The 14,965-nt window shown below is 44.5% G+C and overlaps 2 protein-coding genes across 4 annotated transcripts; one reads left to right on the plus strand and one right to left on the minus strand.

Annotated features, from left to right (window-relative positions):
* Positions 1-1,799: 1,799 nt before the first annotated feature.
* On the minus strand, positions 1,800-9,014 carry LOC120976593 (uncharacterized). 2 transcript variants are annotated; one of them, XM_073510229.1, is made up of 3 exons: positions 6,111-9,014; positions 4,593-4,750; positions 1,800-2,248 (listed from the first exon to the last, which is right to left on the minus strand). In XM_073510229.1, the coding sequence occupies exon 1, from the start codon at positions 8,778-8,780 to the stop codon at positions 7,623-7,625; it is 1,158 nt and encodes a 385-aa protein (XP_073366330.1). In that variant the 5' UTR covers positions 8,781-9,014; the 3' UTR covers positions 1,800-2,248; positions 4,593-4,750; positions 6,111-7,622. The 2 variants fall into 2 exon arrangements, with proteins under 2 accessions (XP_073366330.1, XP_073366331.1); XM_073510230.1 differs by lacking the exon at positions 4,593-4,750.
* A 1,174-nt stretch (positions 9,015-10,188) lies between these two features.
* On the plus strand, positions 10,189-14,524 carry LOC109777271 (uncharacterized). Of its 2 annotated transcripts, XM_020335918.4 has the most exons (8): positions 10,244-10,622; positions 10,789-11,260; positions 11,297-11,535; positions 12,033-12,107; positions 12,808-13,021; positions 13,159-13,363; positions 13,460-13,588; positions 14,195-14,524. In XM_020335918.4, exons 1-7 carry the CDS (start codon positions 10,591-10,593, stop codon positions 13,579-13,581), a joined length of 1,359 nt encoding a protein of 452 aa, XP_020191507.3. In that variant the 5' UTR covers positions 10,244-10,590; the 3' UTR covers positions 13,582-13,588; positions 14,195-14,524. The 2 variants fall into 2 exon arrangements, with proteins under 2 accessions (XP_020191506.3, XP_020191507.3); XM_020335917.4 differs by having other exon boundaries at positions 10,189-10,622; positions 10,789-11,535.
* Positions 14,525-14,965: the final 441 nt, after the last annotated feature.

Here is a 14,965-nt window from a genome sequence, read left to right on the forward strand (position 1 = left end):
AAAAGATATGGTGACAAGGGATCCCCCTGTCTCAGGCCTCTAGTTGGCAAGAATTCCTCAGTCTCTGTATCATTAAATCTTACTCTGTAGCTCACGGAGGAAACACATTCCATAATCAGATCAACCCACTGCGAATGAAAACCCAACTTCAACATCATCTGTTTCAAAAAACCCCATTCAACTCTATCGTATGCCTTTAGCATATCCAGCTTTACTGCACAGTACCCATTGGATCCATGGGTCTTCTTTTTTATTGCATGAAAACACTCATAAGCCACCAACACATTATCTGTAATCAGTCTACCCGGCACAAAAGCACTTTGTGTTGGGGAAATAACTTCTGGGAGAATCTTCTTTAGTCTATTAGCCAACATTTTGGAGATGATTTTATAGACAACGTTGCATAGACTAATTGGCCTATATTGAGTGATTACCTCTGGACTTTCTACCTTTGGGATCAAAACAATGTTTGTTTGATTCCATCCATTTGGGATTTTCTTGTTATTAATTGCATCAAGAACCTCATTAGTAAGCTCATCTCCAAGGATATGCCAAAACCTTTTGAAGAAAATTGCATGCAGGCCATCCGGGCCGGGTGCCTTCATGTCCCCGATCTGAAACAGAGCCTTGCGCACCTCATCCCTAGAGTATGGCGCAATAAGAAGCCTATTCATACTGCTCGATACACGTGGCTTGACCGCATGCATGAGCTCCTGGTTGATCTCGGCTGAATCAGACTTAAAAAGGTTACCAAAATAATCACAAATTAATGGATTGAGGTTATCATTACCCTCAACCCACCCATTATTACTATTTCTCAATTTTTTGATCAAATTTCTCCGACACCTAGCAGAGGAAAACTGGTTAAAATACTTCATGCTACGATCACCACGGCGAAGCCAGGTAACACGGCCACGCTGCACCCAGTAAACTTCATCTTGATCAAGCAAATTTTCAATAAGAACCGAGAGTTCCTTTTGTTTCATCTTTACTTCATCAGTGTATGGAGCACGCATCAGATTTTCAAGCTCCCTGTGTGCCTTCTTAAGATGGGTTCGAGGCCCCTTGAGAACCTGCCTGTCCCAAGCGTGAAGGTCCTTATGGACAGACTCCAGTTTTTCTCTAGCCGATGGACACAAGCCTTGATGGACAGCTTTCAACCAAGCAGTTTTTACTATTTCCTCCACTGTTTCTTCTTCTAACCATCTTGCTTCAAATTTACGACCATATTTAGGCCTGCTCTCCGCAACCCCCGACATATATTTCGTGTCCAAACAGATTGGGTGGTGATCAGATTTACCCATCTCTAAATTGTTTAGACCAACCAACGGGTGCATAGCCATCCATTCAGAATTTGCTACAGCTAGGTCAAGCCGCTCCTTTAGACCTCCACAAAACTAGGTGAATTTGTCACCTGTAAATCCTATATCCTCCAAGAAGCAATCCGAGAGTGCGTTTTGGAACGCCTGAAGCCTTGACTGGTGTCGAATAGACGTCTCACTTGAAGAAGCCTATCTCAGTTTTGTTTTTTGTTTTTACCGGAAGGAAGCTTTATTGTTTCCTTTTTTGACGGGAAAGGAAGCTTTATCGTTGGCAAAAGGACAGATGAGAAAAGTTAAAGCACCAAATCTCAGTGCCAGCGTCAGCGGCGTTTGCAAGCAGGCCGCTCCCCATCCTTTTGTTTTTTCCTTTTTCTTTTTTAGGCAACCCCCACGCTTTTGTTGCCACTGGCAATTGGGCACAGGGGCTCCTGTATTTCTTCTTTTGTTGCCAAAAAAGATATACACTAGTACTAGTAATTGTTTTTAGAGGAAAAGGGCTCTCGGCCCCGGCTCCACTTGTATTACCAAATGAAACCACAGATAACCATCATCCTGTTTACAAGCACGCGGGGGAGATAAAACAGCACACACGCTGCCCCAGCAAAAGAGTTGTCTCAGCCTCAACAGGCAGAGCGCCAAATACTAAACTACTAAAGGTTTTAGGAGCTACACTCAAAGATACTAACAACCGGCAGAGAAAGAGAAACTGGGGGAGCTGCTCAGAGGACCACCCAGATCTCAGTCAGTGTCACGGTTCGCGCAGCACCTCCGAGCACTGCAGAAGGCCTAGCCAGGGTCTGGCCACATCAGGAGGGGGGCGCTTCCTGCTCCAGCTTTCTCACCAAGTGTATCACCCTTTCTTTGACAGGGCCAGAGCATCGAACCATCCAACTGCCTAGCATAGTAGCAGTTTTCCTCCACAACACCTGCATCCCAAGCCAGGGAACATGATTGAAACAAATGTCGTTACGATGCTTTCACAGAGTCCAAAAGACAGCAGAATGTAACAAACAGTCCGCTGAGTGATTTTTGTGATTAAACCACCAGGCCAGCATGTCATCAACGGACATTCCAGCTTGCTTGTTAGATATATCAAAAATCACTCTCCATAGTTCTATCGCAACAACACAACCAAAAAATAGATGTTCAATAGATTCAGATTCACCACAGAAAAGACAAGTAGCATCTTCTACTTGCTGTCTTTTTTGTAGATTGTCTCTCGTTAACAACTTGTTTTTGGCCATAAGCCAGAGAAAGATCTGAATCCTCAGGGGAACGTTGATATTCCAAATAACTGTTAAGTTACCCGGCCTAACCCCCCTAAAATTAACAATGTTGTAGAAAGATTTAACAGTATAGACACCCTTAGCTTCATAATTCCAGTGGATGGTATCTTCCCTGTCATTTAGATTAATATTAATAATGCGACTAAACAGATCATTCCAATCAGCTAGCATCTTTTGGGTGAAACACCTCCTAAAAGTAATCTTAAGGTTAGTGCCATCCCATACTTCACTAATAGAAATATTATGGTCATTGGCAACAGTGTACAAGTCCCAATATTGGGTAGCAAGGGTGGTATGCCCAATCCACTGATCTTCCCAGAATCTAATGCTCTTACCATTCCCAACTGTCCAGGAATAACCCACACTAGTGGCTTTAGCAGCCCAAAGGATCCCTTTCCAAAAGGGGGAAGCACCATTGCTAGGGCAAGTAAAAATGTTAGGACTACGCGTTCTATATTTGGCATCAATAATTTGCTTCCAAATCTTTCCCTCGTCCAGGAAATATCTTTTAATCCAGGAAGCTAAGAGGCAGAGATTCATGTCAGCAATATTGGGGATACCTAGACCCCCATGCTACTTTTGTAGAGTCACATTCCCCCAGGCAGCAAGGTGATATTTATGATGCCCCTCATAATCATCCCAAAAGCAGTGAGCTAGTTGAGAATTAATTAGTTTTATGGCCCATTTTGGGAATTTAATAATCCCCATAAGGTAGCCAGGAATAGTGGATGGACAAGTCTTCACTAATGTGAGTCTCTTGCCAGAAGACAACAATCTTCCCCTCCACCCAGCCCCTCTCTTGATAATTTTATCAACAGTAGGCTGGAGCTCACTTTTCTTTAGTTTTCTGTGATGGAGAGGAGCACCTAAATATTTAATAGGGAACTCACTTAGTTTGCAACCAAGGATTTGAGCAAATATATTGGCATCATCCTCATTAATATTAATGGGCACCAGGTCACATTTGTGGAAATTAATTCTCATACCAAATAATTGTTCAAAGCAGGAAAGTAACCATTTATGGTTTCTGGCATGAGATGTGTTATTACTGAGAAAAAGTAAAGTGTCATCAGCATACTGCATACTTATGATGCCAGCTGGATTGGAGCTAGGGAAAAGACCTTCTAGGATATTATTCCTGGAGGCTTTAACAAGAATTCTAGTAAAAACATCAGCTACTAGGTTGAAAAGCAAAGGGGAATATGGGTCCCCTTGTCTCACCCTTTACCAGCAACAAAGAAATCACTGTTACTATTATTAACATTAACTCCAACAGAGCCTTTATATAGAAGGGATTCAACTTTCCTCATCCATTTTGTACTAAATCCTCTGTTATGCATCATGTCCATCAGAAACTCTCTGTTGATCACGTCATAAGCTTTTTCATAATCTAATTTAAACACAAAACCAGACTGCTTACTGGAGTGAACAGAATGAATAATTTCATGGGCTGCAATAATGCTCTCAGCAATAAATCTGCCTTTTATAAAGGTTGTCTGGTTCAAAGAAATTAAGTCTTTGCAAATAGGGCCAAACTTATTAGTGGCACATTTAGCAAAGATCTTAAAACTGCAATTAATCATAGCAAGAGGCCTAAACTTCTTCATCCTAGTGGCATCAGCCTCTTTAGGAACTAAAGTAAGTAGGGAGAAGTTGAGTCTATATAGGTCTAGATCACCTTTCTCCCAATCATTAAACAGAGCAAATAAGTCACCTTTAATAAGGTCCCAAAATTGTTGATAAAATAAAAAAGGAAAACCATCTGGCCCAGGAGCTCCTTCAGCACATGAGCCAAACATAGCATCCTTAATTTCCTTTTCAGAGAAGGGGGTGTCTAGGATGCAATTATGTGCATCAGTAACCTTCTCTCCATCTTCCCAAAAGTCATCTTTTAGGTTGATGTTAATTTTATCTTGGAAACCAAATAGTTTTTTGTAGTAATTCACAGCAATATTCATGATACCTTCAGGGTCAGTTACAGTACCTTCATTTCCTTCCAGCGCCATGATCTGCTTCTTTCTCCTCTTTTGATTAGCTACAGCTTTAAAGTAGCTAGAATTTAAGTCCCCTTCCAGTATGTCTCTCTCTCTAGATCTCTGCATGGCCTTGATTTCTTCTTTCCTCCAGATTTCTTCCAGCCCCCTTGCAATTTTTTTGATCCTTCTGTTAGTGTTAGGAGAAGGAGGATTTGATTCAGAAAAAATATCCAGACAGTTATACTCAGCCACCAAGGCTTGTTTGTTCCTGTTCTGCTCTGCCTCATAATTGGCCATCCACCCTTTAATGGCTTTTCTGGAATTTCTAATCTTGAACTACCAGACATCTATTGCCTTTTTAAAAGGGCATTTAGCAATCCAAGCTTTAACCACAACATCTCTAAACCCATCTACTTCCAGGCACCACTTTTCAAATCTGAAATGCTTGTATTTGGGAATGGAGAAAGCACAGGTATTAATTACCAGTGGAGTGTGATCACTCCCTAATCTAGATAGTGCTTTAAGGTGCACACCAGGGTAAGCAGAGGCCCAATCAGTGGACATGAACACTCTATCTATGGTGGCCAACACTAAATTGTCCTGGTTATTGCCCCAAGTGAACTTCCGCCCATTGATCTTGAGCTCTAATAAGCCAAATCTATTAACCCAGTCATTAAAGAGGTCAGCCCAATGTTGATTAATAACACCAGTGTTTTTATCACTAGCCTCTCTAATAAGATTGAAATCACCCCCAACCAGAGTGGGCCCTGACCAGTCAGTTGACAAGGAGTGGAGTTCATTAATGAAATCCATTTTAAACTGGTCATAGGCAGAACCATAAACAGCAATAAGTCTCCAAATAGAGAGATCCTGTTTGTTTTTAAGCAAGCAAGAAATACTGAAATTGTGTAAATCACATTGGACTAATTCAAACAGATCCACCTTACATCCAATCAAAATCCCTCCCGCAGTGTTAATTGCAGGGAGCCATTTCCATTGGAAATCAGATCTGGGATCAAAAGCTTCAAGCTGTAGAAGAGTAAATTCTTCTTTCTTGGTCTCAGAAATACAAATAAAATCAGGGCTATTGGCTCTAATGAGCTCTTTCAGTTTGTCAACTTTAATGGGGCCATTCAACCCTCTAATGTTCCAAAAAATACCTATCATTTTAACAATAAAGTTAATTTTCCTTCTCCCTCTACAGGAGTTGAATTTCCTATTGACCTCAATCCAAGGGGAGTCTGAAGTAGGGAGCACATTCATATGTGTCCCCTCTTCTGACTCAACATTAATCCCAGGATTAGCAACAATATCACTAAATTCCTCACCAGTAATATCTATACTTGTAGGTAAAAATACATCAGGATTTTCAGAATTAAATTTAGCAAGTCTATCTAACTCAATCTGCTTAATATTGCAGATATTATCTCTGATATTATCCCTGCTATCACCCAAGTTAATACCTGAGCACTCTGCAGTTTTAATAAGAAGAGAATCATCTAAGCAAGCGAAAGAGTTATATGTACCTTTTCTTATAGTAGGTTTTTCCAGGTTTTTAATTTGCTTTAACTCCTGAGCTTTTTGAAGAGCTGGTCTGTTATCTCTCTTGTTCCTGGTGCTAACTCTGGAGGCCACCACAGGGCCCCACTTCTGCTGAGTACTAGTGCACTTCTGAGAAACAGGCTTGTCAGCAGCAGCTTCACATTGATCCAGGAGGGGGTGCCCATCGTATCATTGTGTCTCTTCTTCACTGCCTCAAGGTAGCTTTTGGTCATAGGTGCACCCAGGAATTTGGAGGAGACTACATTTTCTTCATTAGCTCTGGGAGCAGGTGTAGAGCACTTCTGCATAGTCCTGGCTCCATTGGATCCAGTGGTTTGATGCTTGTCTTTGGCATTGTTGTTGCTATTTCCAGTATCCATATCTTCTCCAAGTAAGTCATCACCACTGGAATCAAATTCTTCTTCAGTATGCTTGTTCTAAGAGGGATTGTTATCATCAGGGCCTGGAGGATTATCTGACTCATGACCACTCACAGCCTCAGACTCCACGGTAAACTGCAGCAAATATAGTTCATGGTGTATCTCCACCATCCTGTCTCTGGGAATCTTAGCAGGGTCTCTGACAGCTACCTGGATCCTCACCTTCTCATAGAAGCTCCTGAAGATAGTGTGCCAATCAACATTAACAAGGACCCCCAGCATAGTAGATATTTGAGAGATAATGCTCCAGGATATCCATTTGGGAGGCAGTCCTTCAATCACAATCCAAGTTTCCTCCAGAGTGTCATAGGATGGCATTTCTCCATTCCAATCACTGAAAGATATAGTCACTCCTTCTTTCTTCAGGTTAATGGAAGGATATTCCACCAGATCTTTGATCTTCTTGGTGGGGGGAAACCTGACAATGAATTTTTTCTCATCATATCTTCTGATCTGCCAGGGCCAGTTAGTGTTCCACTATCAGAGAAACATAGCCCCAGCTCTTTCTCAGTGATCTCTCCTTTTTCAATTAAGACTAGGCCAACATTTCCAAAGTTTAGCCACTCGCAGTCCTCCTTGCCACCAGTTTCAATATGAAAAAAAATCCTAGACCATTATTAGCCTCCCCCAGTACATGGCAGCAGGGTAGGGTTTGTACCAAGTAGGACATGTATCCATGTGGTGGCCAGGGGTCTTGCAGATGAAACACACTTTTGGGATGGGGCACGTGCCCACAAAGTGACCTGGGAGACCACAATTGTAGCAAATTGCCCCAATGAACTTAGGATCAACATTAATGGAGGAGGATTCATCACTAGCAGTAGTAGCAGCTGCCTGCTCGATCTTTTGGTTCTTCTTTTTCTTATTCTTGCTAGACTCCGGCTGGATGTTCTGCACACTTCCTCCAGTAGATGATCCACTTCCTCCAAACTGGACCTGCTGCATCTGAGGGCTGAATTGTTGGGGAAAAATCTGAGTAGGAGGCAGATACTGGAAGGGGAACTGCTGCTGATTCGCCCATTGTGGCATCTGCTGCAACTGCTGCATCTGAGGATTCTAGCCCCCTTGATATCCATACATCCGCCCTCCTGCCTGCATCATAGATTGAGCATAACCAACTGGAAAACAATGGGGGCTTGGCGTAGATCGACATCTACGGCGGTGCAACTTGAGGCGCCTGAGGAACCAGCGGCGGCGGAGCGGTCCTATCCTGCCCCGACGGAGTGGGAGCAGGGGGCGACCATTACGGTCCCTCCCCGAGCCATATCTCCCTCCACGGTTGCTAGCATCTCTTCCTCCTCCAGCCATCTTGACAATGGAAGCGAACGGGATCTTGCCCGATTTCCTTGCCCAGTAATCTTGAGAGAAGGAGAAGAATTTTGGAGCTGTCAAACGATCTGAATTACCGACTGGGTGGCAATCCGCTTCAGTGAATTCTCCAGAAATGAATTTGTCCTTTCGAACCCACACCAGATTGGATTTGCTGAACCTGCTATGTATAGGACGAACCCTAGCTTGCCCCCGACCCGGGCCCTCCTGGTGCGGATCTGAGGGGGGAGACGCCTTTTGAAGGGTCGCAACCACCACTCCCGCTAAAGGTATGAGGACGGGGCAAGTGGGGTCCGCCGCTAGCTGCTCACTGACCTGCAGGGCCCTCCTGGCAGTGACTCTTCGACCCACGGCTCTCCTCACCGGCGAACTGAACGACATCGGCGACGGCGAAGCACGCCTACTCCTGGCATCACTGCCTCTTCTGTACGCCATGGGTGAGCCTGGGGGCGTGGCGACTTGAACTCCAGCCGAGCTCAATCCCGAATCGACGACGGCGGCCAGCACGAGATGTTTTGCAGCGGCGCACCCGATGGAATCACTCCAAGCATGCCCTCCCATCTCAGCGCCCTGCGGGGATCTTCGGATTTCGCCTCTGCCCTCGCCCACTTCACGAACTCGGTCAACGGGGAGTGCAGGCATCCTTTGTCTCTCCACCACCATAGCCTTGTCGTAGATCCGCTTCGCCAGGATCCTCTGTTCTCCCTCTGCTCGTAGACGGCAAGTCTCTGCATATCTGCTCGCCGCGGCTCGCGTATCTGGATCTCTCGCCACTGCCACCACCTGATCTGCCGCCTTCCAATCCTGGACTCGCCGGATCCACGCCGCAGTAGCGTCGTGAATCCTTGTCGCCGGTTCCACCCAACTCCGATCGCCCGTCGCCATGGATATCGCCTGCGGGAGCGGTGAGACCAGTCTCACCAACTCCACAAAAGCTTCCTGAACTTGGGGAGGGAAACGAGTGGGGGAAGGGGGAGGGGGAGGGGGAGCGGCCTCGGCCGCGGGCTCCGATCTTCATCGCCGTGGAGGCATGCCGCGAGGTCAGCGCGGCGAGATCTGCGGTGGGGGCAATGGCGAGCGGGAGGCGTGCAGTCGCCGTGGTTGGGGAGCGTGGGGTTGGTCAGTTTTCTTTGGTTTTTTCTGGCCTAGTAATTGTATTCAGAATCAATAACTGCCGGTGAGTTGTTGTTTCCGCAAAACAAAAAAGAGATAAAGCCCCCCCCCCCCCCCCCCCCCCCCCCCCCCGACCTAACAAAGTCCTGAACGGAATGAGAATACGATTTTGAGTCCCCTTCGATTCCGTCGTTTCTCTGTAACCTCGATCCACCGCGCCTCCCATATATATCTACCGTGTACCTTTCCACGCAACATATTCATCCTTGATCCAGCCAGCGCGCATCTTGTTGATACCCTACTTTTTCTCGGCGTGATTGTCCATCGGTTCCGGTCGACTAGGTAGCAAGCATGGAGCTCCCGATCCCGTAAGACTTTTTGTTCCCTCACTTTCCTTTGTCCCAGTTATTAGTACAATTCTCGTTTCCTTCGTCTTCTTGTCTTGCATCCATCTATCCATCTTGACTTATTAGCATCACCTTCAGTTCCGTTTTATACTTTGATTTGAGAAACACATTACTAGTACAACTCTAGAATAAGACCATCTACAGCCCGGGCACCCCATAACCTCCTAAATCGCCCGGACGGACGAACCTAATTATTGACCGGTAAAAAAAATTAGACGCCCCAAATCAATCTTAAACGGACAGACAATCCGGTCACTGATCGGTAAAAAAAAAACCCGACTTAAACGTCTTAAATTGACTTCAAACGCTCGAGCAGACCGACGCCTCTCATATCCAATCCAAATATGAGGTAGATATGATTGCCCGGCTGCAAACGGGTGCGTCCGCCACGTCGGATCCGGACCACGCCGGGCCACTTGACCCCTAATATATTCGTCGCCATCCGGTCTTCAGACCAAACACTGGTCACTCCACTCCACTCTACTGGGCCCGTTGCAAGGATTTGAGATGTGCTAATTGAGGTGTAATATAGGGTGTTGTCTGTCGTGCGGTGGACACGTCCGGAGCATTGCCATCGTGGCTTTGTACTCCTTTCATCTTAGAATAAGTGTCTTTGGTTAAGCGTAACTTTGTACAGTACTATGGAGTACTACAATGAATAGATTCACTATGTCTTAATCGCAAAAGAGGAAGTGAAAAAGAGACGGAGGAGTTGCACAGCCCGGTCCGGTCACGTACGACACGACGTGGCCCCTTTGCCCTTCCGATCAAGCGGTGGCGGTGTGTGGTTTTCTTCACCCATTGGGCCTGGACCAAAAGCTACGCTTCCCCTGTCTCTCCCCAACTCTACTACTCCAGGAAGCACCGACTGCACCTCCTGTGCCGGTGACTGAACCCTAGCAGCTCCATTTTCTCCCGCCGGCGCCTTCCTCTCCGCCCGGACGACGTGCCGGCCGGCCGCACCATGGATCGGTTGTCCCGCCGTCTTGAGGGACATCACCACGGATACGAAGGGGTTATTCCACCATGATTGCCACGGTCCAGACCGCGGTCCGTTCCGGAGCCTCGCCGAGGCACTGGCCGCGCTCAGAGAGTATGCGCCCAGGCCAAAATCGAGCCTGCCTGGACTGCTCCGTTTCCATAGCGCTGAGGCGTACGGGCAAGTATTCCCGCTGATGGGGGAAAGCCTGCTGTTTTGCACACCATGGTAAAAATAATTTTAGAATTTGTTCTGTTAATTTTCATGCTTGCTGTGGATTCAATTTCCGCTTTTGCTCTGATCGATTGATGGGATTCATTTAAGTTTAAGAAATGCTACTTCCATATATTTATTTATTATTAATTCCACTTTCTGTTCGTATCGATTGATGCAGGTCCGGTTGGAAGTATCATATGGCCTTGAAGGGTGGCTTCTTTCATGTCTATCCTCCTCACATTGGCGGGCCTTTTCGAGGCCTAGGTGAAGCTGTCGCTGCGATTGAGCGCCATCGGGCTTCCCTTGCTCCGCCGCCTGCTGCCCAGGCCTCCCTTGCTCTGCTGCCTGTTGCCGAGGCTTCCCCTGCTCCGCCGCCTGCTGCAGAGCCTTCACTTGCCGCGGCGCCTGCTGCCGAGCCTTCCCCTGATCCGCAACCTGCTGTTGAGGCTTCCCTCGCTCGACCGCCTTCTGCCGAGGAGGCTTCCCTTGATCCACAACCTGCTATTCAGGATTACTTTGCTCTGCCGCCTTTTCCCGCTCTGCCGCCTTTTCCCAAGGAGGCTTCCCTTGATCAACCACCTGCTGTTGAGGCTTCCCTTGATCAACCACCTGCTGTTGAGGCTTCCCTTGATCCACCACCTGCTGTTGAGGTTTCCGTTGCTTCGCCGGCTGCTGCCGCCGCGGAGGCTTCCGTTGCTTCGCCGGCTGCTGCCGCCGCGGAGGCTTCCGTTGCTTCGCCGGCTGCTGCCGCCACGGAGCCTTCCCTTGCTTCGCCGCCTGCTGCCGAGGAGGCTTCCCTTGCTTCGCCGTCTGCTGCCGAGGAGGCTTCCCTTGCTTCGCCGGCTGCTGCTGAGGCTTCTAATTCACTAACTTATGACTGGAGAGCAGAGGAACGAGAGAAAGGTCGCCAACTCAAGCTATATCTGTAAGAAAACTTGCCTTTGACATTAATTTTACCGCAAATTATATTTATTTTCATGCTTTCTGGTGGTCATATGGTACAACTTGTTTCTAATAGTTGAAGTCTTAATATAAGGCTCGTTTGTAGTATAATTGTATCACAGTTTTGTATTACTATTTATTCATTTATTATTGTCATGCCTAAGTCCACATATATTTGCGAAAGTTTAGAAATATAGCACTTCTAGGGATTTGGAGGACTGCTGGATCGCGGTGCCATGCTCATGGCCCCTGCACCATGCCAACTGTCTACAACTACATTAGGTCTTGCGTGGGGTTCCGTGTTATTCTACGTTCCGGGGTGCATCCCCTTCCAACACAGTTAAAAGTTCTTCATTTATAATCTTTTGCAAACATATATGATACATCTAAGTAAGTAGAAGTTCCAGCGATATATTTTCTCTCTCTGAAACAGATCATGAGAGTAACAGACATCGCTAATATTTTGAAGGACCATTGCAGGTCTCAGCTTGACCCTGATGAATGCTTACGATCTGTGAAGGCAACATTGGCTATGATGAAGAATCACCCTAAAAAGTAAGAAATTTCTCCTTAATTTCACGTCCAATTAAAAGTCTAATATTTCTTTCTCATTGATTGGACTTCGATTATGCAACATATATCTACCTATAACCTATGATTGTTAGGACCATGCCCACTGAAATTCTGACCCGTGTATGCAAATGAATCCCATTTTTGTTTCACCACTAGTGTCCCTCACTGGCATAATGTGGGTGTCTTTGTGCAACCCAGCTACATGGACGCTCTGCTTAGGCTAGTGTGGGATGTGCCTAATGCTAAATTATTCTCTCCACTAGCCGCGACTACTAATCATTGGTAACTACATAAATGAAATTAGCTATATATTGGTACATATTCTTCCCTATTAATTACATTTGTTAAATGCGAAGCAAGCCCCAAAAACTACATGATAAAAGCTATGCCCTCCGTCCCATAATACAAGAGCCACTAGTGTAAAAAACGTTCTTATATTATGGGACGGAGGGAGCAGTAAAATGGAGTCAATGCTTTTTCTATTTTATAGTATGTACATATAAAGTAGTATGTCTTATACAAATAGACGAACTTTTCATTGTGTATATCTATATATGAAATAACCTGTTAGTTATTGACGTTTTACACCATGTTCAAACTTTGGTTATGTATACGTGTTAGCGACCACTGATATCAATAATGCAAATGTTTTCTACTAGTTATATACCATGTTGTGATGCAGGGATAACAAGGCCGCTAAACAACCTATAGAGAAAAGTTTGATGGCTAGTGCTAGAGAGAAATTAAAACCAACAACTACTGATGATCCGGGTATCCTGGAAGCATGCTATCGCTTTGAAAGACTTATGGAGGAGAAAGAAGCAAGAAAAAATGGAATGAAATGGATGAAAAAGGAGGTTCTTCGAGCATTTGAAAACTATAAATCAGCAGATAAAGTATGTCCAATGTTCCCTCTAAAATTCCAATGAACAACTATTGTCATATGACTTTTTGCCTTTTAGCAAATCATCAACTTTTCGTAACCCTATTTATGAATTTGAGAATGCTTCTAATAAAATGATTGATGTTTCAGAATCTTGAGTACGAGGTTGTGATGATTCACTCCCAGTGTCTCATATTTGACACCTTCTCAAAATCATACCATCACTACAATTTTACAATGAGGACAAGACAGTCTCGGTCAAAGCATTGGAACTACCAGCAATTCTTTGCTGAAGCCAAATCCATGGAGGGTAAAACGCAGTACTTTTGCATCCCGCTGCAGCCTAGTGAGCATGGTACTTATCTCTTTCTACTATCACTGTCTTTCTTTTCTTAATGTCCTTTCTTAAATTTATATGCCATTATTAAATACTTTTGAACTCTTCTGAAAGGTCATTGCTTTGGATGCCGGAAGGTTGGCGTTTCTCTTAGACATCCCGAGAGTGGCGGCTATGAGAAGGGTAATTCAGGCCCTGGATTTCCATTTGACACTGATAGTGAGAGTGCTGACTGACTACTAGGTAATGTGTTGTTGTGTTACCCATGCTCCTCAGCGTGGTCTATAATATGCTGGGTTGATCATTAACTTTTCTACTTGTTATGAAAATATATTCAAAAAGTAACTGCATGGAACCTTTGTTGACAAATCCAAATAATGTCTGTACATTAATGGTCAAAGTTACAAACTTTGAATTCATGCACCACTATTAGGGGAAAACGGAGGGATTTGTTCTTACTTTTACTCTTATTAGTACTTTATATTGGCTTGATTTATTGTGTTCCGATTTGTTCTCTGTCGAAGCTTTTCATGGATAATATGTTACGTTTTGGAAACCAAGCTTTTGTTTGGCTGATAAGATAGCGAAGTGTTTCAAAGGCTATGTGCAAATTTGTCATCTTATTTGTATTTTATTGCCAGAGCTATATTCCGTACATGTGAGATGTGCTGTTAAGTCCAGGCTCCTAAGTTTGAAAGATCAGTCCAATAGTTTTTTTATCCTTCTGTCGAAAAAAAAAGTATGGTTTCATGTTTGACTTGCTCCAAATATTGTTTTTGTGCAATCTACTCTTGTGCACATGATGGGATAATTCCAAGACAATGACGTTGATATTATGTTATTTTGCAGTGGATTTCCTCGATCGCGTGGGCGTCTCCACTGAAATTAATCTGATGCAAGATGATTCACATGAGTTCTTTTTAGGAAGATTTACATGAGGTTTTAGTTGACTTAATCTAAGTATTATGTAGTCGTCTGATTTACTAAATCATCTAGCCTACCTTTGTTGATTGGATTTGAGATAGCTTAACGCCCATGCCGAGCGGTCATCTAGCCTACCCTTGTATCTTGTGGATTTGTGGAACCTTATGCTTGGATTTTAGGACATCTAGATTCATCTTATAGTTATTATGGACTAATTACATCCAATGGATGCAGTATTGTTGTTAATTGCGACTATATCCTATGTGTGTTTCTATATGTCAGAAGAGTGGTGCTAGTGATTTCTACATGTCTGCTATAGCGAGTCTCGTGTTGTATAATGAATGGTGGATTGATGGTCGAGCTCATAGTATGTTGTGTGAAGTGTTAATATGAAGAAACTGACTTGGGAGTCAATCAGAAGAAAGCTCGGCGAGCGTCGTGTTGTACTGTTTGGTTTTTTGCCATTTCCCATGATTATTTATTACTTCACGATTCATTTCCTAGGTGCCACATGCTGCTGATGTTTACTCAATTGCGGGATTATTCTGCAGATGTTTTCTTTCGACTACAGTTTTGCATCAAAGCTTCTCTGGCTGCACGGATGTCAATTATTCTTCGCAGTTTCATCAAATTTGATCTGCAACAACCTAATGTTTGCGATTATGTTAGGACCCATCAGGTTAAATAATGAGTAAA

This window comes from Aegilops tauschii, chromosome 3 (assembly GCF_002575655.3).
Source record: "Aegilops tauschii subsp. strangulata cultivar AL8/78 chromosome 3, Aet v6.0, whole genome shotgun sequence".
Taxonomy (NCBI): domain Eukaryota; kingdom Viridiplantae; phylum Streptophyta; class Magnoliopsida; order Poales; family Poaceae; genus Aegilops; species Aegilops tauschii.